Consider the following 23132-nt stretch of genomic DNA (forward strand, 5'->3'; position numbering starts at 1 on the left):
GAATGACCTAAAAAACACCCTAAAAACTGTTACAGAATTTCAAATTCTTTACGGGATCAGGGGGTCATGAGAAAGTCAATGTTTCCACATATGAGGAGTGGTTTTCTGGATAATGTTTTAAGTCTTACTTTAAAAGTGAGATGACATCATTGCCCAGCATAACTCCCGTTGGTAGGGAGTAAGCCATGTGTGAGAAACATGTGTGTTCTAAGATGGCCATTATTAATCATATTAATACAGGGTGGATATTTGCTATGGAAAAGATAAAGATAAACAAGTCAGTATTACAGTCAGCTATGCGATTAAGATGCAATTCAACCTAATTTAGATTTATGATATCTTTTTTCATTTTGAGATTAATAGGAACATTTCCATTACAATGCAATTTAAGCCTAGATATGTTATTCTCCATTAACTAACACTGTGAACTGTACACTGAACACTATGATGCGGTAACCAAGGAATTGTCCAAGATGGTACACGTGATGAGATCACCCTTGAGGCCTAATCTGCAAAGTCTATGAGACCATAAAAGTCTCATTTGTCATTTTAAACACAATGACTTTTCTTTTGCAAAGTGTGCACTGTTGTGAATTTTACTACAATTTTACTACATTAGCAGACTACTACATTATGTCACCAAAGTACAGACTTGGAGAACTGTAGGAAATCTGCAGAACTGAAGCATGTTACAACTAGGGAAAACCTTCACAAATAATAATAATAATAAACATAAGATTGTAAGCATGCAAATATAAGGTCATAAAGTGACAGCAGCCAAATACAGTATACTATACTATGTCCTTCATGTTAATCAAACAACAAAAGAAAAATAAAGAATCACTCACTGCTCTTAACTTTTGTAGCTTTAATAAGAATCAATGTAAGTTTAAATTAAACTGTGAAAATTTTAAATTTTAAATGTAAGTAATAAAAATGTAAAATAAATATTCTTACTTAAATACTATTAGTACTAGTTAGACTGACCTACCTGAAAAAAATTAAGCTCTGTTTATTCCATTTGTATCTTTGTTCTATTGTATTTATTATTAACTGTTTATTTGCTTATAGGATTTTTTTTTTCTTATATTAGGCTGTATTAGAAATGGGTATCGAAATTGGTAGCAAGTATTGGCATTTAAAGTTAAAACCTTACCAACAACCTTATTTCCAGCCACTAAATAAATATACTGTAATATGCATTTTAAAGCAGAACTAAGCAAGATTCGCGAAGCTCCCCCTACAGTTTCCTTCAGTGAATCACACTGTCATAAATACTCCAAGCGCAGCTCTGGACTACAACGACTACAACACTCGCCAGCGCAGTAGTTTTGCAAATACAGTACAAGAAAGAGGAGGTGGGTAATTTGCAAATACAGTACACTCGATGGAGGTGGGTAATTTTCGAAATTGTCTTATAAAGTCATAATATATACATTGTTTTTGAATTACCGTAAAGCATTTTGTCACTCTCGCGTGAACGTGAACATGAGACGAGATTGTTTCGGGTCGGTGCAGCTCAAGTTGCAAGTGCTGTATTCTGGCGTAGACGTGCCAGAGGGGGTTAGTGCTCGCCTCAAACACACCACTACAAGTCAATTAACCATCGTAAGAACTTAGAAAACTATTTATGAAGGTAAAAAAAGTTACTTAGTTCTGCTTTAATAATGAAATAAAATTACTCATATCATGAAGTAAGATTTTGGTTATATTACCCACCCTTACTATGAATGCACTTAAAAAAAAAATAGAGAATCATTAAAACAAATCTAATTAATGATTTAATTTGATTAAATTAATCAAATTGTTCTGAATTTGCAAAAATTGTTTCTGAACCGAATACCTATGAATGGTAAATCGATTCATACCCTTAGATTAAACAGTTACGAGATTAAAGATGTTTAACAGATATGTTTAACTGGAAGATTGTGTTAGGATGATCAGAGTAGCACAAAAAAAAAAAAAAAAAACCATAGACCATTTTGCCTTTGCCACGTCACTGTGTTTTGAAGGAACTGTGAATGACATCACTTCATATGAGAATCATGACGGCTGTGTAAAGCACAACCTCTTATTTGACTGCTTTTCACAAATACTGAGTATAAATGACCCCAGAAAACATCTGAGGCATTCAGCAGCTAAACTCATGCCAGAAACAGTATGAGCCAGTTGATGATGACATAACCACAGTGGTTCACATACACAAGCCATCTCCATTAGCCACTTTTATTAGTCATTGGTCTATTTTAAGATCTTTCTGTTTTAAGATCAAAAGTGTCAAAAGTCAAAGCTATTTGCATGCCACATCAACAAGAAAGAAAGAGTTAAGCACTAAATGCAAAACTCTTGTGCTGGCTAGAAGAGTTGACAATAACAGTCTCGTCTTTCAGTCTGACCTCTGTCCGTCTGGCCACTTGTCTGTATGTCTCTCCACAGATCAATCTGAGTAAGGAGAAAGATGCCATTGTGTTGGAGAGGGAAGGGCTCATCCTTTCTGCCTGGAGAGGAAGCAGGGGCAGAGGCACGAAGCTTACACCAGCAATGACCTCATCGTCCTGGGCTGTCTACGGTTACCAGCAACAACAGGATTCCCGTAACGAGTGGGCGACGGAAAACAAGTTGGATATTGTTTAGGTATGTTTTAGGATGAAGCAATGAACAGCCTGAGGAGAGTTGAGGAAGAGAAAAAACTAAAGAAAGCCACCGTGAGGAATGTGCTGTGTCAGAAGAACTGCGTTCGGACTTAACCAGGGCCCCTGGAGTTTCTCTGTCACTTTATGCTACCTAGACAATACAATTGAGACAGAAGTCTGTCGCAAAATGGTAGATACAGCCAATAAAACAAAAGGCCTACGCAGGTACAGTGATGCAATATTTACACTTGTTCTGAGTCATTCCAAGTCCTGTCTGCCTGGAAACCATTTCTTCAATGCAATCTTTCAACACATACTTCATTCTGTAACACCCCATCATTACACACATTTCACAGAAATGAAAAATTGACCACATGCTAGAGACAAAAGGTGTTTAAAATTGATTCATTTTCAATGAATGACACCCTAAATCAAAACAGACCAAATGTATTCTCTTAAACATAATATCATCCTAATTTTAACAGAAAAGACTGTAATGCTACTGTAAACTCCTGCTAATTGGTTAACTGTAAGTTTCCTTACTCGAAAAAAAAAAAAGGGGGGGGGGGGGGGGTTCATACAAATTAAATTCATTTCTGGAAGTAAAAAACAAGTCGTCATAATTTACAATAAGAAAGTTCACATTTGATGATTGTTCATTTCAATTTAAATTATTTCCATTTAAACTTCCTTTTGTATCAATTTTTTCATATATGTTATGGACATTAGGATTTTATGTTACATCTTGTTAAATTAATGTTTAGTGTCAGTGTTTTATGTTTATGAAACATGCACCTACTATATATTAGTACTTCCTTCAGCTTGTGGAAAAACTATTTGTGATAAACAATGATTCAACACGTGGCTTTTTTTTTTACCATACATTTTACTTATTATTTTATTATTTTTTCAGTGTAGATATTTGTATATTATAGTGTATTATATAAATATGGAATCAACAATCCAACCTGCATCAGTCTCTTACGTGATTTGAACAACAACCTTTTCTTGTTCAGTTGTATCATGCTATAATTACAACAATGTTTGTGGTTAGCTTTAAGATCATTTATAAGTATTTAATGTAACAGTCACTTTATTTGTCTCTTACTATTCTGAATTACAATTGCTACATAGAGTTAAATGCACTGGGGAAGAGACAGAAATAGTGAGTCTTATCATTAAAAAAAAAAAAAAAAAATCTGCAGATTTTATAAAGTCTTTTTGTTTCCCTGTTACTATGTTGCCACACTTGGGAGCATTTTAAGAGGGGAGTGCGAGTTCCTGTAGCTTTATCTGTCAGAGCTGGGCCGAGGCTGATGTGCCGTGGGCGTGACGCCTCCGGGTTCAGTAACGCCCGAGAGGCACACCCTGTCCTCCTCACCTTCAGAGTAAACCTCCCACACATGCACATGTGCACACGCACACAAGCACACACAATCAGCAAGAGCTCCTCTGACAGTGGCTTTCTGCATAATAATGCATCAGTCACAACAAAATCTGTTGGTGAGCTAATTAAATGTTGGAACTTTGTTGATAAAACCACAAGAGGACTTTCTGTATTGGGTAGATCGATGCAGTCTGTCAGGAGCTTAAAGCTTTTCAAATTTTAAAACAGGAAAATCTGTAAATAGGGAGCAAATGTAATGTAAGGTCTTGAGGTTGAACTCTTTTAACACTTGTTTCTGTTTTTCTTTATAGGAAGAGCTGTCATCTGAAATTCAGAGATAATTTTTTAGGGTACTGCTAATATTTAAGCACCTTAATATAATTTTTAGAGCCGCTGGCAAACAGCCCCAATAAATAGCAACAAACTTGAGCAGCAAATTAAAAAGAGGAAAAAATATTTTGAGTATTAAATTAATCTGAGCTAGCGTCTAATTTGTGTGTGGGCAAGTGTTCAGTTTTCTCATGAAGAGTGTCTAAAGTGTGCCAAGTTTAAGATCACGCTAAATTGATTTTGTCATGTGTTAAAGGGGACTTGGCTGATGAGGTCCAGAATGTTCTCTTCACATGAACATGATGCTTTAAAATAATAATAAAAAATAAATAAATAAATAAATAAAAAACCCTGAAGGCATGTCCCATAAAAAGGGTACAAAATAGGCATTTAAACTCTACAAAAAACTTTTTTCCAAAACAAAGTGTCAATAATATGCATTTAACCATACAGATAACAAGAAACAAGAGAATTTCCCAAGTAGAAAACATTGGCTTGACCTTACCATTCATACATAAATATACCATTTTAAACAAAGCAGCAAACTAACTTTGGGACTTGCTTTAGCAGAACAGGAAGGAAGAGGAAGTGGTGGTTAACAAAGTGTGCCCAGGTTCGCCTGCGTCTGTATATGGTCACCCTGCATTGCATTGTTGTGTAACGGGAGATGAGGTGTTCCTTCAGCAGGATAGAAGAGAGAATTCTATTAAAATGATTTTTACTGCATCCACCATAGGGCCTTCCATTCAGCATTTCCTTTCCCATGGAAGAGAATAGTTTACATTATAAAGAACTTTTCCTTTCAATATTTTTTACTTTTTTTAAAGTATATATGATACCTTGTCATGAAAAACTCAATGGCATAACACTAGGGTGTTATGAGTGGTTGCCAGGGCATTGCTATGCAGTGATGCCAACTATTTCCAATGGAAAGTAGCTAAATCCTGCTCAAAAAGTAGCTAAATGTTGCCAGATGATGTAATTCCTGCTCGCATACTGTATTGTGACACAATGTTTAGCTGAAAGTCCAATAAAGCTGCTCAAATTTACATATTTTCTGTCAGATAATGGAAATTGTATGATATAGTTACTGACTACATGTTAACCAGCAGTCCAAAAAGTCACTAGATTTGTCTGTAGTTTCTTTAAAAAAAAAGTTGCTAAAGGGGTAAAGAAAAGATGTTAATCTAGCGACAAAGTTGCTATTTGTTCTGAATATTCAATTTAAAAGTCTCTATGATATTCTGGAGTCTCTTACTTCAAAATCTAAAATGTTTTTTTCATGCCAAGAGTTCAGTATGGGTTAAAGCAAGAATGAGGCATTGACATATCCAGTTTAACTGCTTTAACATGACAAAGTGGGGATAATTTGTATGGCTTTACTGTTTCATACCACTTTATTGTTTAGTTTGACCTCAATGGTCACCACGAAGTGGTGATCTCAAGTGAGCTAAAACTACACTAAATATAAAATAGCGCTTTGTTACTGCAGGTAAACCTGCTTTTTTTTTTGTCTCTAACCGTTTTTTCTGTGAGAGGATTACAGCACTTAAAGTCAGCAAATGGTGCCGAGATGCCTTCACACTCCCGCATACGTCTGGATTTATGGCAGCTGAGGGTATTTCCGACCATACACTCATGGTTCAGGTGCAGGCTAGATGCAGATATTTACAATTATTACTTTAAACACTTTAAACTGCAGTTCAAAGCAGAATTCCTGGTGTGTAGGAGACCTGGAAGCAAACAGGGCTGGAGGATTGAAAGGGCTGAAATTACACAGGTCACTCAGGACAGACTGTTGCAAAATGTTTAGGAAATTCCAGATGGGCAGATTTAAGAGGCTGGAGAAGCTACAAAAAAAAAAAAAAAAAGTTTAAATGGTAAAAATATAATTCTGTAGGTGAAAGTGTTTGTCAGGCCAGTTGATATGACAGTGTCTTAAGACTACAGGCTGTCTTGTGTTTTTTTCCACTTGGAATTCATTCTGGGTTTTTTTTTTTTTTTTTTCTTGTTTTTTTTTTCTTTAGTTTTCTTGTCTGGTAGACATTTCAGAAAATTAGCTCTTACCAACCTAATCTTGGTTGTAAATAAGATGTCTCCAGGGTTCAGGCCTTGTTCCAGAAATAAATTTACTTAGTTCCCTGCAACTTGGGTAAATCAAAACAAGGCCATACAGATAAAGCAATAAAACAATGCAATCTCCATAATTTTACCAGAATCAACTCACCGAATTAGAAAAAAAAAAGTGACAGGCTGTACATTAAAGAGATAGTTCAGCCAGAAATAAAAGAATCTGTCATCTTTTTCTTACCCTAAAATTGTTCCAAACCTGTAAGAATGTGGGTAGCAAGACTGTAGCCGTTGACTTCCATAGTATAGAAAAAAAAAATACTATGGAAGTTAATGGCTAGCGTTTGGTTACCGAACATTATTCAAAATATCTTCTTCTGTGTTCAGCAGAAGAAAGAGATTCAAACAGGTTTGGAACAACTTGAGGATGAGTAAATGATAACATATTTTCATTTTTGGGTGAACTATCTCTTTAACACTTTATCCAGGCATTAGTGTCCACTGGCTGTTCCCAAAATCTCTCTGGCCGACACACTTCCCGGCAGTTTCCTGGACGGTATGAACGGTGTATTCAGGCAATGCCAAAACACAACCCCTCCTACCTCTCTATTGTCAATGCTTCATCCTTCCCATGATGCCAAGTGACTCGTAAAAACAGAACTGCCGGTGTGATTGCCAGAAGCAGGCCTAAAAGAACTTTTAGGCAATTCCAGGAGACCAATGAAATGCCCCATGGGGACTGATGGGAAATTATGTATCCAGAAGGAGGGGTAGGGGCAAATGACAGGCATTTTAACATAAAAATTAACCATAAAAGGATGACACAATATCCACTTTTTGTAACCCTGTGATACTAACTCTACCTAAATTCATAAAGCTACTGCATCATTAGAGGAATTTAAGTTTAGAATGACAACAAAAAAGTACAAAATTTACATGGATATATTTTCCATGTAAACGAAAGCATACATTGCAAGCATACAATTTAAACAAGCATATGATTTTAACATATGTCTAACATCATAAATGTTGAATTATATGGATATAAATAATAATGTAAAATTAATTATGAAATCTGACCAAAAAGAAAAAAAGGAATGTAATTTATTTTTCTACAATAGCTATGTTTCCAACCATTAAAAAATGCTGAATGGAAATGCCAATATGTGCATAAACGGCCATAAACTGTGATGGAAACACATTTACCGAATGAATCCCTCAATGTGCAACAAACATCTCTTGTGACTTTGCCTTAACAGTGGATGTGATTGGATAACTGGACTAACCAGTGGACCAGTCGCATCGCACAGCATCTCAAATATTGGTTTGATCATTCTGAAATGCTTTAGCCAAAGTCTGTCAAGAATGATTTGTTATAATTCCCTGCCAGAAGTGTCTCACATGACTGTATTCCCAAACATTACGGAAGATAAAATGAAAGCATTTATAGCATTTCGTCTGCGTGTTATTTATGATGGAAGAAAAAAGAGCCACGGTTTCTTCCCCAATTGCAGAAACTTCCATTTTTATCACAGATATTTTGCGCCAATTTCCCAGGGTATGACGATTTTGTTTCTCATTAACATGTAGAATTTGTATTCACAAATGTTTTATGCAATATTCCAATTTTGCACACAAGTTAAATTCACAAATTGGATGGAAACATAGCCAATGACAGTGGTTAAGATCGAACAGAAAATCTGAGATTCAGTGATTTTAGCTGTTCAAACTCATAACAAAAATTAATAAATAAATATACAAACAAACACATATTTGGGGCACAGCTGTGGTGTGAACATAGATCTAATTTTAAAAGAACCAAACAATTGTTTAAGGTCAGATGTACAATACAGTCCAAAAGTTTGGAACAACTAAGATTTTTAATGTTTTTAAAAGAAGTTTTGTCTGCTCACCAAGGTTACATTTATTTAATTAAAAATACAGTAAAAAACAGTAATATTGTGAAATATTATTACAATTTAAAATAACTGTGTACTATTTAAATATATTTGACAAAGTAATTTATTCCTGTGATGCAAAGCTGAATTTTCAGCATCGTTACTCCAGTCTTCAGTGTCACATGATCCTTCAGAAATCATTCTAATATGCTGATTTGCTGCTCAATTCCTTGATGAATAGAAAGTTCAAAAGAACAGCATTTATCTGAAATACAAAGCTTCTGTAGCATTATACACTACCGTTCAAAAGTTTGGGGTCAGTAAGAATTTTTATTTTTATTTTTTTGAAAAGAAATTAAAGAAATTAATACTTTTATCCAGCAAGGATGCATTAAATCAAAAGTGGCAGTAAAGACATTTATAATGTTACAAAAGATTAGATTTCAGATAAACACTGTTCTTTTGAACTTTTTTATTCATCAAATAATCCTGAAAAAAAATATTGTACACAAATATTTTGTACAATTGTACACATTAAATGTTTCTTGAGCAGCAGATCAGCATATTAGAATGATTTCTGAAGGATCATGTGACACTGAAGACTGGAGTAATGATGCTGAAAATTCAGCTTTGCCATCACAGGAATAAATTACTTTGTGAAATATATTCAAATAGAAAACAGTTATTTTAAATTGTAATAATATTTCACAATATTACTGTTTTAACTGTATTTTTACTTAAATAAATGTAGCCTTGGTGAGCAGACGAAACTTCTTTTAAAAACATTAAAAATCTTAGTGGTTCCAAACTTTTGGACTGTACTGTATATCCCAGAACGAAGTGAATGACACATCAACCAATGCTAATCTTCTGATTACAGTTTAAATGTACTCATACAGTGGGGGAAAAAGCCTGTATCTTGACTCTACTGTATATGGTTTCACTTGTTCAGTGATTTAGTGTTATTCTTTTCACCTTACAACATTCAAACAGTTCAATAGACCCACTATGATATTAGGTTACAATGCCTTTTAAACCTGAAGCTCTTTAATAAAGTGTCGGTTGCACCACGGTCGAAACAAGGTCACACAAAAACGTGGAATATAACAGGATTATGCGTCGCATGAATCATTAATATAAGCCTAAACAAGACATCACCACAGGCTGAGATGTTTGCTGTCTAGACTGCAGCCTCCATTCTCTGAAGCCCGGTGAAACTTAAACTGAGCGTGCTTTGATCTCTCCAGTTTTCCCATGGCTAACGTCAGATGTTCCATCCCAGAGCTTAGACCACTGTCTCAGCCACCTCACCACAATTAGCTGCTCTTTCCTCAACGACCAGAAAAGCCACTAATTAAAATTAAAAGTAGTAAAGCTCTCTACGGCAGTGTTAGTGTTTGACAAAGGTTAATTAGAGACACTAAATGGAGGCATGTAGCAGACAGGCATCCCTTACCCATGTTTAAATAAACGTAGATGTGTTTTACTTTCACTCTCATTCTGCTTTTCACCAGACATAATATTTTTGTTTCAGTTATAGAAAAAGAGGTTTGTAAAGGGGATGCCAAGGTGATGAATTAACATGAAATTAGTCAGTATGAAACAGAAACTGCTGTTTCAAACCTGTATAAATTTTTTCCATACCATGGCAGTCAATGGGGTCGACTGTTAGTTTACCAGCATCCTTCCACATATCTTTCAAGAAATTCATACAGGTTTGTAACAACTTTAGGGTGAGTAAATGACAAAATTTTTGGGTGAACTATCCCTTTAAAGCAAAGCAGCTTTACAGTATGAAACATAAAAAAAAACAAAAAAAAAAAACATAGTGTCAGTGTTGCATTCAATTAGAATTACAACTTTAATCTAGAAAAGTTGTACTATAAAGCTGCTCTCCAGTGTGTTGATGTTTTACTTGTGTCTGACTTCAACAGAACTATTTTAGTATAGTTCACTTTGGCAAGCCTCCTTAAAGGGATAGTTCACCTCACCAACTGGATGCTCAAGGTAGTTGGACATAGTGGTGAGGTAAAAAATGATATAAACACTGTTCGGTTTGCAGCACAAACTGATCGTTTCGTGTCTTAGGACATCAATGTGTCGTCACGAGCCGCAGGGTTTAATTTGGATTTGTCTGTGCATGTTTTTTTTGACTCTTATAGATGGAATTCCCATTGCATGCATTATACAACTGACAGACCGTAACGGTTGGAGTTAAAAATCATCATTTGTGTTCTACGGAAGAAACAAAGTCACCTACATCTTGGATGCCCTGGGGGTAAGCAGATAAACATCAAATTTTCATTTTTGGGTGAAATATCCCTTTAAAACCAACTCCAAGCCAACTTCGTTTTGACCTGATTTTGTTCGAAAAGATCTCAAACCAGTTCATTCTTCGATTTCGCCTGAAATATATCAGAGCTTTACTTGCTAATTGATGTCTGGCTTCCTAAACCTGAATGTATAAGTACTGTCACTTAATTTTGAACTTTCCACCAAATTGTGCAAGTGAATGGTTAGAGGAATTACGTAAGAATGGAATAAAGTATGGTTTTTGGTCCTCTTCACAGAATGCTGAATCAATTTGGTTCAATGTTACATTAGACTACACCACAGCATAGGCTGTGCTCAGTCTGAAAATTAAGCATTGTTATGGTTCCCCAACTAATGAGGAACAAAGGACTAAGGATTCTCAGTAGCAACCTCTGTGTGCGTTACTTTAAAACAGCAACCATACATCTGTGTTTCATTTTTTGGTTTATGATTTAATTTTATAATTAGTAGTCATTTATATAGTCATTTGATTTATTATTTAATCATTTATTTATCATTTTATTATTATTCATTTGTAATTTTATGTTTTCATATTTTACATTACTATATTTTCTTTCTATTGTTGTCTAATCTTATGATTATGTGATTTCAAAGGGATGTTTGTCTTCACAAGTAAGAGATAAGAGAATGTCTCCATTTCAAGGTTTTTAACGTCACATGCAGGGCGATGTTGTGAAGCAGTAATTTTGCTTTTCCTTTGGTATAATAACACTTGTTGGATTTGTACTGGTCAGACAAGGTCTGAGGCCTGAAAAATATTCAATGAAGATTACAGTGTAAAAAAAAGCTGTGGTTGCCAGAATAATTCTGTAAAAAATACAGTAAAAATGTAAACATATTTACAGAACAACCTGTATATAAAACTGTATTTTACAACCACCATAATAATGCAGGGGGTAAAAAAACGAAGCCACGTGACAAATCATGAAGTTTAATCACAGGTAGCCATTCCAAAAGCTGAATTATACTAGAATACAGAAGGTACACAGCCATTCATGGAAACACAAAACACCATCATGGTAACACACATGACACTAAAATAATGCAAACATTCATTAACCAACAGAAGATGCAACATGAAACCCAAATGTGCATAACTGATAACAAAAACTATTAAGAAACATTTTTTTTATTTGTGATTTTTATAATTTGACATTTTTTTACTTCTAAAAATGGCACATTTAACAGTATTTTACTGTAAAAATTACATGAAATGTCAGTTTTTTCAGTTTTTCCTTGTATATGGTACGGTTAACAGTTACCCGATTAACAGTTTTTTGGGTTTTTTTCCAAAGCACTTTTACAATATTTTAAAGTTAAAATTACACTGATGTTATAAACTGGAAACTATGTCTGCTGCTTCTCTCAGACTGATAGAAGACTGTTACTAGAGTTTTGGGCACCAGACAAGATTTGTTGTTGACAGGTTTTACTGGTTTTGGATTCCAGACAAAACAGATATCTTTTGAAAGGATCCAGTGTCAGATCTGATATTTTTGATGTGGAGATCCATACAATCTAACAACTTTCACACAATTAATGTATGTCAGCCCACGCAATGCTGGGGAGCTACTTCAGTCATGCATGTCCTCCTGTCTATTTAAAAGGGTTAAGAACAAAACCAAGCTCACTTTTCAATAATATCATATCATGAATATCTTGTTCTTCTCCAGCTCAAATCAAGCTTAAAAAAAAAATCTTAATTTTCAGGTTCAAGCTAATGTGCATAAATGTTCTAAAGTGAGGACTGAGAACATGGAACTAACAATGAAGAAAAAAAAGGGTACTGCATTGAATTCGATACAAGATGTTTGGATAAAAGCATCTTCCAAATGCATCAATGTAAATACTGTAAATGCAAATGTAATAAAGCATTCCAAAAAAGTTGGGAGTGACAGTGTCTCTCAGCAGTCAAGATGGGCAGAGGATCACCAATTCCCCCAATGCTGCGGCGAAAAATAGTGGACAATATCAGAAAGGAGTTTCTCAGAGAAAAATTGCAAAGAGTTTGAAGTTATCATCATCTACAGTGCATAATATAATCCAAAGATTCAGAGAATCTGGAACAATCTCTGTGCGTAAGGGTCAAGGCCAGAAAACCATACTGGATGCTTGTGATCTACGGGCCCTTAGACGGCACTGCATCACATACAGGAATGCTACTGTAATGGAAATCACAACATGGGCTCAGGAATTCTTCCAGAAAACATTGTCGGTGAACACAATCCACCGTGCCATTCGCCGTTGCCGGCTAAAACTCTATAGGTCAAAAAAGAAGCCATATCTAAACATGATCCAGAAGCGCAGGCGTTTTCTCTGGGCCAAGGCTCCTTTAAAATGGACTGTGGCAAAGTGGAAAACTGTTCTGTGGTCAGATGAATCAAAATTTGAAGTTCTTTTTGGAAAACTGGGACGCCATATCATCCGGACTAAAGAGGACAAGGACAACCCAAGTTGTTATCAGCGCTCGGTTCAGAAGCCTGCATCTCTGATGGTATGGGGTTGCATTAGTGCGTGTGGCATGGGCAGCTTACACATCTGGAAAAGCACCATCAATGCTGAAATGTATATCCAAGTTCTAGAACATATGCTCCCATCCAGATGTCGTCTCTTTCAGGGAAGACCTTGCATTTTCAAACATGACAATGCCAGACCACATACTGCATCAATTACAACATCATGGCTGCGTAGAAGAAGGATCCGGGTACTGAAATGACCAGCCTGCAGTCCAGATCTTTCACCCATAGAAAACATTTGGCGCATCATAAAGAGGAAGATGCGACAAAGAATACCTAAGACATTTGATCAACTAGAAGCCTGTATTAGACAAGAATGGGACAACATTCCTATTCCTAAACTTGAGCAACTCGTCTCCTCAGTCCCCAGATGTTTGCAGACTGTTATAAAAAGAAGAGGGGATGCCACACAGTGGTAAACATGGCCTTGTCCCAACTTTTTTGAGGTGTTTTCATGCCATGAAATTTAAAATCAACTTATTTTTCCCTTAAAATGATACATTTTCTCAGTTTAAACATTTGATATGTCATCTATGTTGTATGCTGAATAAAATATTGAAATTTGAAACTTCCACGTCATTGCATTCTGTTTTTATTCACAATTTGTACAGTGTCCCAACTTTTTTTGGAATCGGGTTTGTAGCTCTTTCCAGGACATCCTGTCCTACAGCCATCCTGTTGAATGATACAATTTCTCCCATTCAAATTTTCAATGAGGGGCGTGTCTCATTTTTAAAGCTGCTGTCTGTAACTTTTTTTGTGTTCAAAATGTACAATATGTATATACTGAGCGAGTACATCATGAATCAATTTTCCAAACCGTGTTTTTGTCTTATCCTGAATCACTACGGGATAAGTCAGTACTGGAATTTGAAATTTGAAATTCGCAAACACCTCTGATTGGCCATTGTGTTCACACGCTCATCAGATATGTCTGTGATTGGCCGGTCTGCTGATAGATGCCTGTTTTCAAACACTCCCGCTTTCAAATTCAAATACTTCTGAGTGCTTTCAAACGCTCTCGTGCGTTGATCATTGTAGCTAATCACAGACATATATGTTGAGCGCATGAACACAATGGCCAATCAGAGGTGTTTATGAATCCGCTCAACAGCGTACAAAGCGCCACATTTTTTGTATTCTGTATCAAAGTCGGTACTTTTGACAACACCAATACACACTATTTTAGACCGGTCGGGTCACCACCGCTGCGGAGTAGCCTAGTACCTGCGTGACTCGTCATAGACATAAAAAGAGAGAAGTAGCTCCGGCTACAATGTTCTTCTGCAAGATGCATGCAGTTTTGTTTATTAACCGCTAGAACACCAAAAAATATGGACTGCAGCTTTAAGTGTTACCCTTCATGCTCTTCTAAACTGGTCTATGATATCTGTTTGATATCTTTTTGCTTGCTCTGTCTGCACTCTCTGACCTTCATCAATGGAAGGCAATGGAGTCTCTCAGGTGCTCAGGTGCAATTTGAATGAAAAGTATCTGAATGAAACTGATACAGCCACTACTGCTTGGAGCTCGCTGAGTCATATTGTGTTTCATGCAGTGATTTCACAGCTAGCCAAATCAAACTTGTGATCTCTGTGGTAGCAACACAATCACAGCCTGGTCATAATGTTATAGTGCTTTTACTTGAGGAAATCATATTATGATGTAAATACTAAGAGCAAAAATGAGCCTAATGGCATCTATATTGTTGTTTCTATACAGTTTATTGCATTACAAATGTTGTTTATTTTTTTCATATTTGCCTAAAATATGATAAAAGTCTTATATGCATTCATGCACATCAGGTTTGGTGCCAAATGTCACTGGTCTTCATAAATCACTGAAGTCAAATCGGCAGTTACATACCCCACAGCCCCTGCTATTTTTTCTTAAATATATACATGTATGTGTCTGTATTTATGTATACATAGTTATTATACACAGAACACACACATATATTACGTAAACACAGACTTTTACTTTGCAAACGATTAATCGCGATTAATCGTTGCACATCCCTAGCCTCACACAAAGCTTGCATTTGGCTTAAAAAAAAAAAATTACACAAGTCATATAAAATACAGTTGTGATACTTTTATTGGGTGTTTTCAACATTTTTAGAGCTTAATTCTGCCAAATTTGTTGTTAAATGTTGATAAATGATTATAGAATTTTCACTTTTGGGGGAACTATTACTTTAAGTGCAATCTCTGAGAATATAGCTATTAATGTGTCTGTAATAAGCCAGATGTTTACAAAATTAAAACTTGAACACTTAAAAGAAAACTTGATGAGAAGACTCTGGTAACACTACTTTTCACACCTTAGTAAATCTTCTGGTGTCAGCGTTTCACGTAAACCGACAATTCGAGGCATGGAAACAAAATGGGGGTTAGCAGCTAATAATACTTGTGACAGACTGTAAACAACCTCAAGTTTTGCTGAGACATCAGGAATTCCTCACAGCAGTGTGAAAACTGGGCGATATTACATGTAGCTGGAAAACAAGCATGTGTCCACCATCTGAACGCTGGCGTTGTGAAAATTAGAATCACCAAATGTATTAACAGTGAGAACAAATGTGGATTTATTTGTCCTCAGCTTAGCAACATGCTAAAATCAAAATGTCAATTGTGCCTCATAATGTGCAAGTCTGAAACAAACTTGATGAAGGGAGTAATGAAAGACAACATCATGGTCTGTCTTCACATGGAATGTTACCGTATTATTTATTGCTGTTCATTTACAAAGTGTGATAAATGTGTATAATATATCACAACTAAACAAAACTTTTTTAGTATTCTAATATACTTACATTTATATATGAACTCATATTCTCCCGCCACCTACTTTTAAAATGAATCGCAAGCCTCTCAAACATGTCATCTTTGTGGTAGCAACACAATTTCAGCCTGGTCATAATGTTATAAGTGCTTGTACTCAAGGAAATCATATTACAAAGCCAATACTAAGAGCAAAAAGAAGCATCAGAGCATCTCTGTTGTTTATGGTGTATTTCATTGCATTTGTTTTATTTTTTTCCCCTCGTATTTGCCTGAAATATGATAAAAGTCTTATTTGCATTTATGCATTTAAGACAGGTTTGGCGCCAAATGTCACTGGTCTTTGTATATCTTGAAATGATATGAATGAACCTGCAGTTACATGTCTTCAAACAACATATTTTAATGTACACAAATGTAAGGACTTTCCAACCTGGTTCATGTGAATGTAAACGGTAAAATTATTCCCTTAAAAGTGACCTCCACATGTACCCTTTGCTAACGGCCATGTGGGAAGGCACTTCGTGAAAGGGTTAAGACGCTCGCAGCGTCCACTTGCCCTTCAATGGAATTTTGAATTTGCAGAATGAGTTGCGTCTCCTGTCTGCTTACATGTTGCTGACTATATACAGCGTTCCAAATCATTTACTTGCTAGGTTCTATAACACACAGGAAGCTCTCTATATAAGCAATAGACAGCATGGCAGCTCAGCAGGTTTTGGAACAGAGCTGCATATTAAGGTGTGAAAGATCAGGACGCAAGAGGTCTTTGTTGATTTTGAGTCTCTCACATGGCAATGTGAAAATTATCAGTTTGCAGGGGAGGCATTGACAGACAGACTGAACCAGCAGAACCGTCTGGGAAGGATGAAAGCAAATAAGATGAACAAGCCAGAATAAGAGCATATAAATCAAATTAATACCAATTTTACATTATGACATTATGTTTGCCAATGATGTGGCATACTAATATCGCCAGGCCTTTTGGATCATTCAAGTTTGGTTACACATAAAAAAAATAAAATAAAAAAAAATCCAGCTAAGTGCAGAATAAACAGGATGAAGAACAAGACAGTGGAATAGCAGCTGCAAACCAGTGAAAGAAAAATATCCCTGGAAAAGAACGGCTGCACACAGCCACACACAAGCCACAACGGAGAAGCTATAAGACGCAAGGCAAACACATGGGAAGAGTGCAGCCCTGGCAGCACAGAGGTGCTCCCCCCCCCTTAGCTGGATTTAAGAGACGGTGAGCAATAGTCACCGTCTCACAGACTCTGACATAAGCAGGGGATTTTTTCATTTTGTTCCTTCTTAAAAATAGCCTGGAGGCCAGCTTTAAGCAATCAGAGTATGAAGAGTCTTAACAAAACAATCCAGACAAAACTAGACCACATCTTGCACAAACTCTGTCTCACTTGCAAACATCATCTTTAAGGAACCAACCCATATGATGAATTCTGATTAATAACGGTCAATACTGAGTAATTTAATGCAGCAAAAGACAAATCTGGTGGCCCCAAATGAGATGCCAGTAAGTTTTGCCAGTAAGTTAGAATAGAATAGAATTTACAGTAATATGACAATGGTCAGTGGAACTTGCTGTTGTGGTTTACACACAATGTCACTATAGAGAAACAGCATTTTTTTTATAAAAGGGATATAATAAAAACAAGCAATCATCACCTTTTTTTTCTCCATGATGATTATGACTTGTTTCTTATGGGGTTTGAACCAGCACCCTACGGACTGTTTGTAATAATACATTTGATAAGTCTCCCACTTGGAAGAAGAGTGTTTAACAACACATACTGTGATTTGAGAGACAAAACAACAGACCTGGAATGCTGTAGATCTGTGAAATTTCTCAAGTGCACATGAAACAGTCTGTTGGACTATGTCTCTGACCACAAACTCTTCATAAATTAACAGAGGTTTGACACATAACTATGGGGGTTAGATTTGTTGCATATTTCCAAATAAATAGATTACAATCCACAAATAAGTATAGAGAGAGAGATCCATAAATTTACAGATAAAATAATAAAGTCCACATATATGTGTTAGGAAAAATGTAATTAAAAAATAAATCAAGTAAGATTTAGAAATAAAAATAAAATGTTATTTTTGTGTCATCAAGATATGTTTTTTTTAAATATTGAATTAGTTATTTTTGTATTATCCATTTTCATTTTAGTTAAAGTTCTAATAATTTTGTTCTGTGTTTTTGTCATTTTTATTAGTTATTGTTTTTAAATGTGTCTGTATAGTTATTTCAATTTTGAGTTATTTTTATTATTATTATCAGTTAACATTTTTTTATATTTTTATTTTTTAATGACCCTGACACATGTATGAATCACTTCCTGTGCATTTATGACTCACTGTATGCATTTTTGGATTTTTTTTTTAATTTACAACTTACAAAAATCATTTTAAAGTGTATATTTGGAAACATGCTACAAATCTAAAAAAAGCATGTGGCACACTGTTTGTGTAGAAAAACACAGTAGCTCTTTATGCCAAAAATGATGTTCAGTGAACACAACAAAAAATAAATCAACAACATGCCTTAATAAAGAACTAATGACTGTTTCAAAACCTGTCGAGCTGTCTACCTAGATGCTTCTTTTTGAGTGTGTTTTGCAGCAGTAAAGCCTCTGGTGATAACTGTGCAATCCTAAAAGTGGCACTAGAAGAACGACAGTGTTAAGCGCAGATGCAGCGCTTATGTAATTCACCAACACTCTCTCTTCAGAACGCTGGAAGCCCCGCGGGTCAAATCTGGCTGCTGAGTCGACCACGCACATCGATACCAGCCATCTGATTTAACTAACTGCACTAAAAGAAGTTAAAACAGCTGAAAGCTCTGCTGCACTGCTACTTCAAAGATATTCAATCATAACAGAGCCATTGTTCTGTCTTCTTTGGTGTATTTCTGTACAACTGAGTTTGGCCTGCAGCTAACACATTTTTGGTTCACTGGAGATTTGAGAATTTTTTGGTGAGGGGTAAGTGTGACCCTAAAGCAAGCATAAACACTTCACTAAAACAAGACTATTTTTATTTGTCAGACTTTGCTAAATGTGGTCTCTCTGAACATAGAACATCTACACTGAATGCATGATATTGTTGTTTTAATCTTGAAAAATAATTATTGTTCTTGTTGTACAATTAGGTCCTCTTACTACTATTCGAAAACCACAATATTTGTACAGTCTGTCTACTTAACTATGGTTCTGTACCCAAATATTGATATAAAAGCTCTATATTTAGAATACAGGATAATAGCATCGTATAACTATAATCTTAATACACACCGGGAGTTCAGATGGTTCAGGAAGGAAGTCAGCATCTTCTCCAAAGATAAAGTCAGGAGGCAGTTCTGGGTCACTGGCATTAAAGATGATGTCCCCTGTAAGAATCAAGAGTTAATCACACAGATAATTACTTCATAAACCATATGAAGTGAAACACTTCAGAGATTTACAACCAGTTCTGTCATAAAAGCAAAGCCAAGTAAATTTTGACTATTAGGAAGATGTATTGTAGAATACCATGTAAAAACCATCTTTGGTCCATTTTGCGTTCTTATTTTAGTTGAACTGCACCAGAGTTTGTTTGGAAGCGGACCGAACTCTGGCATACCCTTGTGGGTACCTGTTCATGGGTTTTGCTTGTTTTGTGCGCACCAGGGTTCGGATGGCAGCATTCACACTTAGTCAAAAGAGCCACACTAACAGATCAATTGTACAAGAGTTCATTTTAATAGAACCAAACCTGCCAAGTGTGGACACACCCATAATGAAACATATTTGCACATAATTATATTTGATATTCATTCACACACTGTACTTACAGATCCATGTACGCTCTTTATGTAAAAGATAAAGGTTGCATGGCTGTTTACCAATGCATGATCTTATTAGACTGAACAATCAATGTCAGTATCAAAGGCTTTTCTATATCCATGGTCTAATGGCTCTTATAGTAACACTGTGGAACTCTCAAAGAACAGTGTAGTACTAAAGGACATTAGCAAGCCATTAAACAAGCAAAATTTTCAATCAATGTTATAAGCACTTTTGGACAGGTGTTTTTGATGGGCTTTATCTGTGTGTTCGAGGTAAACATTATGACCGCTGGGTCTGACTGGGATCTTTCAATAGCCATGATTCCATCCATCTATTTTTATGCGCATTTTGGGATATAGCATTAAAAAAATGGTGAATGGAAACGCAATGGTGCGCATAAATTCTAAAAATGTGTATAAAAAAAACGTATGCGCTCAATTGAGGCGGAATTTGCCTCAACAGTGGATGTGACTGGATAACTGGACTGACCAGCGGACCAACTGCATCGCACAGCATCTCAAATGCTGGTGTGATCATAATGAAATGCCTGAACCAAAGTCTGTCATCAGAATGATTTAGTATAATGACCTCCCAGAAGAGTCTCGCACGATTGCATTTTCAAACACCAGCATCCGAATGCAAGATAACATAAAAGTTTTCATGTTTGGTCTGCGCGTTCTGAGACACAAGTCATTTATGATGGAGTAAAATAGAGCCACAGTGGCTTCCCCGATTGCAGCAACTTAACATTTTTATCACAGATATATTACACCAATTTCCTAGGATGTGATGATTTTGTTCTCTTTAAAACAAGGGATAGAAACATTGCTTTATTCACAAATGTTTTATGCGATATTCCAATTTTGCACACAAGTTAATTTCACAACTTTAGATTGAAACAGCTATTGTTAATTAAAAGAACAGGTGAGGAATAACAATCTCAAAAGAAGGTACATGAGGAACAAATTCTATACTTCAAAGAAAAATAAGTCCCTTTCCATTAATCCCAAACAAAGCACATGAACAAGCTTTATTGCATAATAGAATGCAATACCTTTCAGGGAACAAAGATGGGAAATAAATAAATAGCCTATGTACTTTGACATGTTCTGGAGAGTGTCAAAGTACATAGGCTATTTATTTCTTTATCATTTTTAAGCACCATAGTAACACTATTTTACAGTGTCCTTGATACACATTACATGTACTTAGTAATAACAGTAAATTATGCATAATTACATGCAACAAACCCTAAAACAAACCCTGATCTTAACCCTAACCCTAAAGTTAGTACATGTTGTTAAGTACTATAACTCAGCACTTAACTGTATAATTAGTGGACTGGACATGTTAAAATGTCATTTTATAACTTTTTCCAAAATTCTTTCACACACTATCATTCAGTTATACACACGAAAACTATGCTAGTTATTGTGTATTGAATACTTCAGGTAAAATTAAGTTAATTTACACTAGAACTACCAAGGCAGTCATTTTGACCGTTTTAAAGATTTGCAATGTAATAACTTTGTTGAAATAAAACCCATATAACTACAGTTCCATGACTTTTCTTAAATTAATGTAAATTTTATTTTAACATTGTTATTTTATTAAAATTACAAAACACAAAAGAGTTCTGAGTATTTCTACCTTGAATGGCCATAGCGGTCAATTTGACCGCACATATTGCAGGCGTTGTATCTCCTCAGCGCTTTTTCCCGCGGTTAAAGATGTGCGTAGCTGTTGCCTAGCAACCTTTCTCTGGCAGTTTTGTATGCTTTTGATAAGCTAAAACTTAGCTTTACCGTCAAAATGGCAACAAGAAAGAAAATGACTGTCACTGAGGTTTTATCCTTGCTTGAGAACATTGATGATGCAGAGTCTGATGGAGGAGCAGAGAGCGATGTCTCTTGGTCTCTTGACAGTTCGTCTGACACTGATTCTGAGAGTGATTCAGAGATAATTCCGGTTCGTAAAAAAAGATTTTCTAGATTTCATTAGAGGCTGCATAAAATTGTTTCCGATTCGTGTGGTCCAAACATTTCCGATAATGCTAAAGCATTGTAAACTCCAAAAGTCAAAATGTATTGAATAAAGACAGATGTAATCATTTCCAAAATTCACAATATGTTTTTATCTAACGAAATATTCTGCTTCATTTTATATTTGTTGACATTTTGACTTTCAAAAACAACATTTTAACTGCGGTGAAAAACTTTGATCTCCAGCTTGCCGGATGCAAATTGCGGAAAGCGGAGGTCTAGTAGCTCTTACACAATAATATCATGAACATATTATATTATGTATGCTTAAATTACCCCACATTTTTCATTAAACATGACCATGGAAGCTTTGAAGTAAATATAACATGAAAAAAATGACATTCACTGCTGTCTGGTATGAACAGTCAAAATGACCGCTATTGGCAGTTCTAGTAGTTATGGAATTCCGGTAGTGCTAGTGTTAATTATGTATTATTAAAACTATTAATGATACTATTAATGAAAACTACTAACTAATGATGTAATGTTCAGTCTGTTTCACATAGCTATTATATGGCTGTAGAAGATGTGGTAGCACACAAGTCTTTTTTAATTCTGGCACTTTTTTTGGCTTTAACAGAGCTTAACAATTGATTGCCACCACTAAATAAAGTGATTTTGTTTCGAGCACTGTTTTTTGTAGCTCAGTTTCTATCAATAACGGCATAAGACTGAAGATTTTAGACTCAAGATTTTTGTTCAAATAATACACTTTTCTATTTACATACTGTAGCCATTTTGTTTCTCCTTTTCTTTCCTTCTTTCGTTTGCTCCTCTGTCTTTTCCATGGCTAAAAAACAGCAAAACAAACACAAGGCAGTAATTTTCCACAGATGGAGCATAGGGGAAAAGAGTCTGGATGATGTTTGTCATACATCTGTCACATCTAATGGCATCTTGGAAAAGCTGTTGCCAAATATCTGAAATGAGATAGCAGTAGAAATGTTGGGCAAATATGCAACACTTTCCAAATTTACACCCAGAGGGCAGTTGAGGTGGGTACTACTCAAGAAACATCATACCAGCTGTTGCAAACTCTTGTGAGGAGCAGAAAGCTGCGGATGTTGTTTAGTGACTGGAGTGCTCTCTTTGCATGCAAACAACAGACAGTCAGCACTCCTGCCAGAGCAATACTATCACAAGTAAACAATCAGCATTCTTCCTGGAAGTACAGCAACAAAAGAAAAAAACAGAGAGCAGACAACAGCTAAGAAATGCAGGCTGCACAACCTGTGCAACTCTCTGCACTTTGCCACGCAATGCAGGCCAGCTGGCAAAGTGGTTT

The 23132-nt window shown here is 35.7% G+C and overlaps 1 protein-coding gene across 3 annotated transcripts in view; it reads right to left on the minus strand.

Annotated features, from left to right (window-relative positions):
* babam2 (BRISC and BRCA1 A complex member 2) overlaps nt 1–23132 on the minus strand; it is a 97692-nt gene that overhangs the window by 64285 nt on the left and 10275 nt on the right. For all 3 annotated transcript variants that reach the window (XM_067368244.1, XM_067368245.1, XM_067368246.1), the window contains exon 4: nt 19272–19366. In XM_067368244.1, the coding sequence (XP_067224345.1) occupies nt 19272–19366 (95 nt within the window). The remainder of the gene's footprint in view (nt 1–19271; nt 19367–23132) is intronic.

This window comes from Chanodichthys erythropterus, chromosome 18 (assembly GCF_024489055.1).
Source record: "Chanodichthys erythropterus isolate Z2021 chromosome 18, ASM2448905v1, whole genome shotgun sequence".
Taxonomy (NCBI): Eukaryota; Metazoa; Chordata; class Actinopteri; order Cypriniformes; family Xenocyprididae; genus Chanodichthys; species Chanodichthys erythropterus.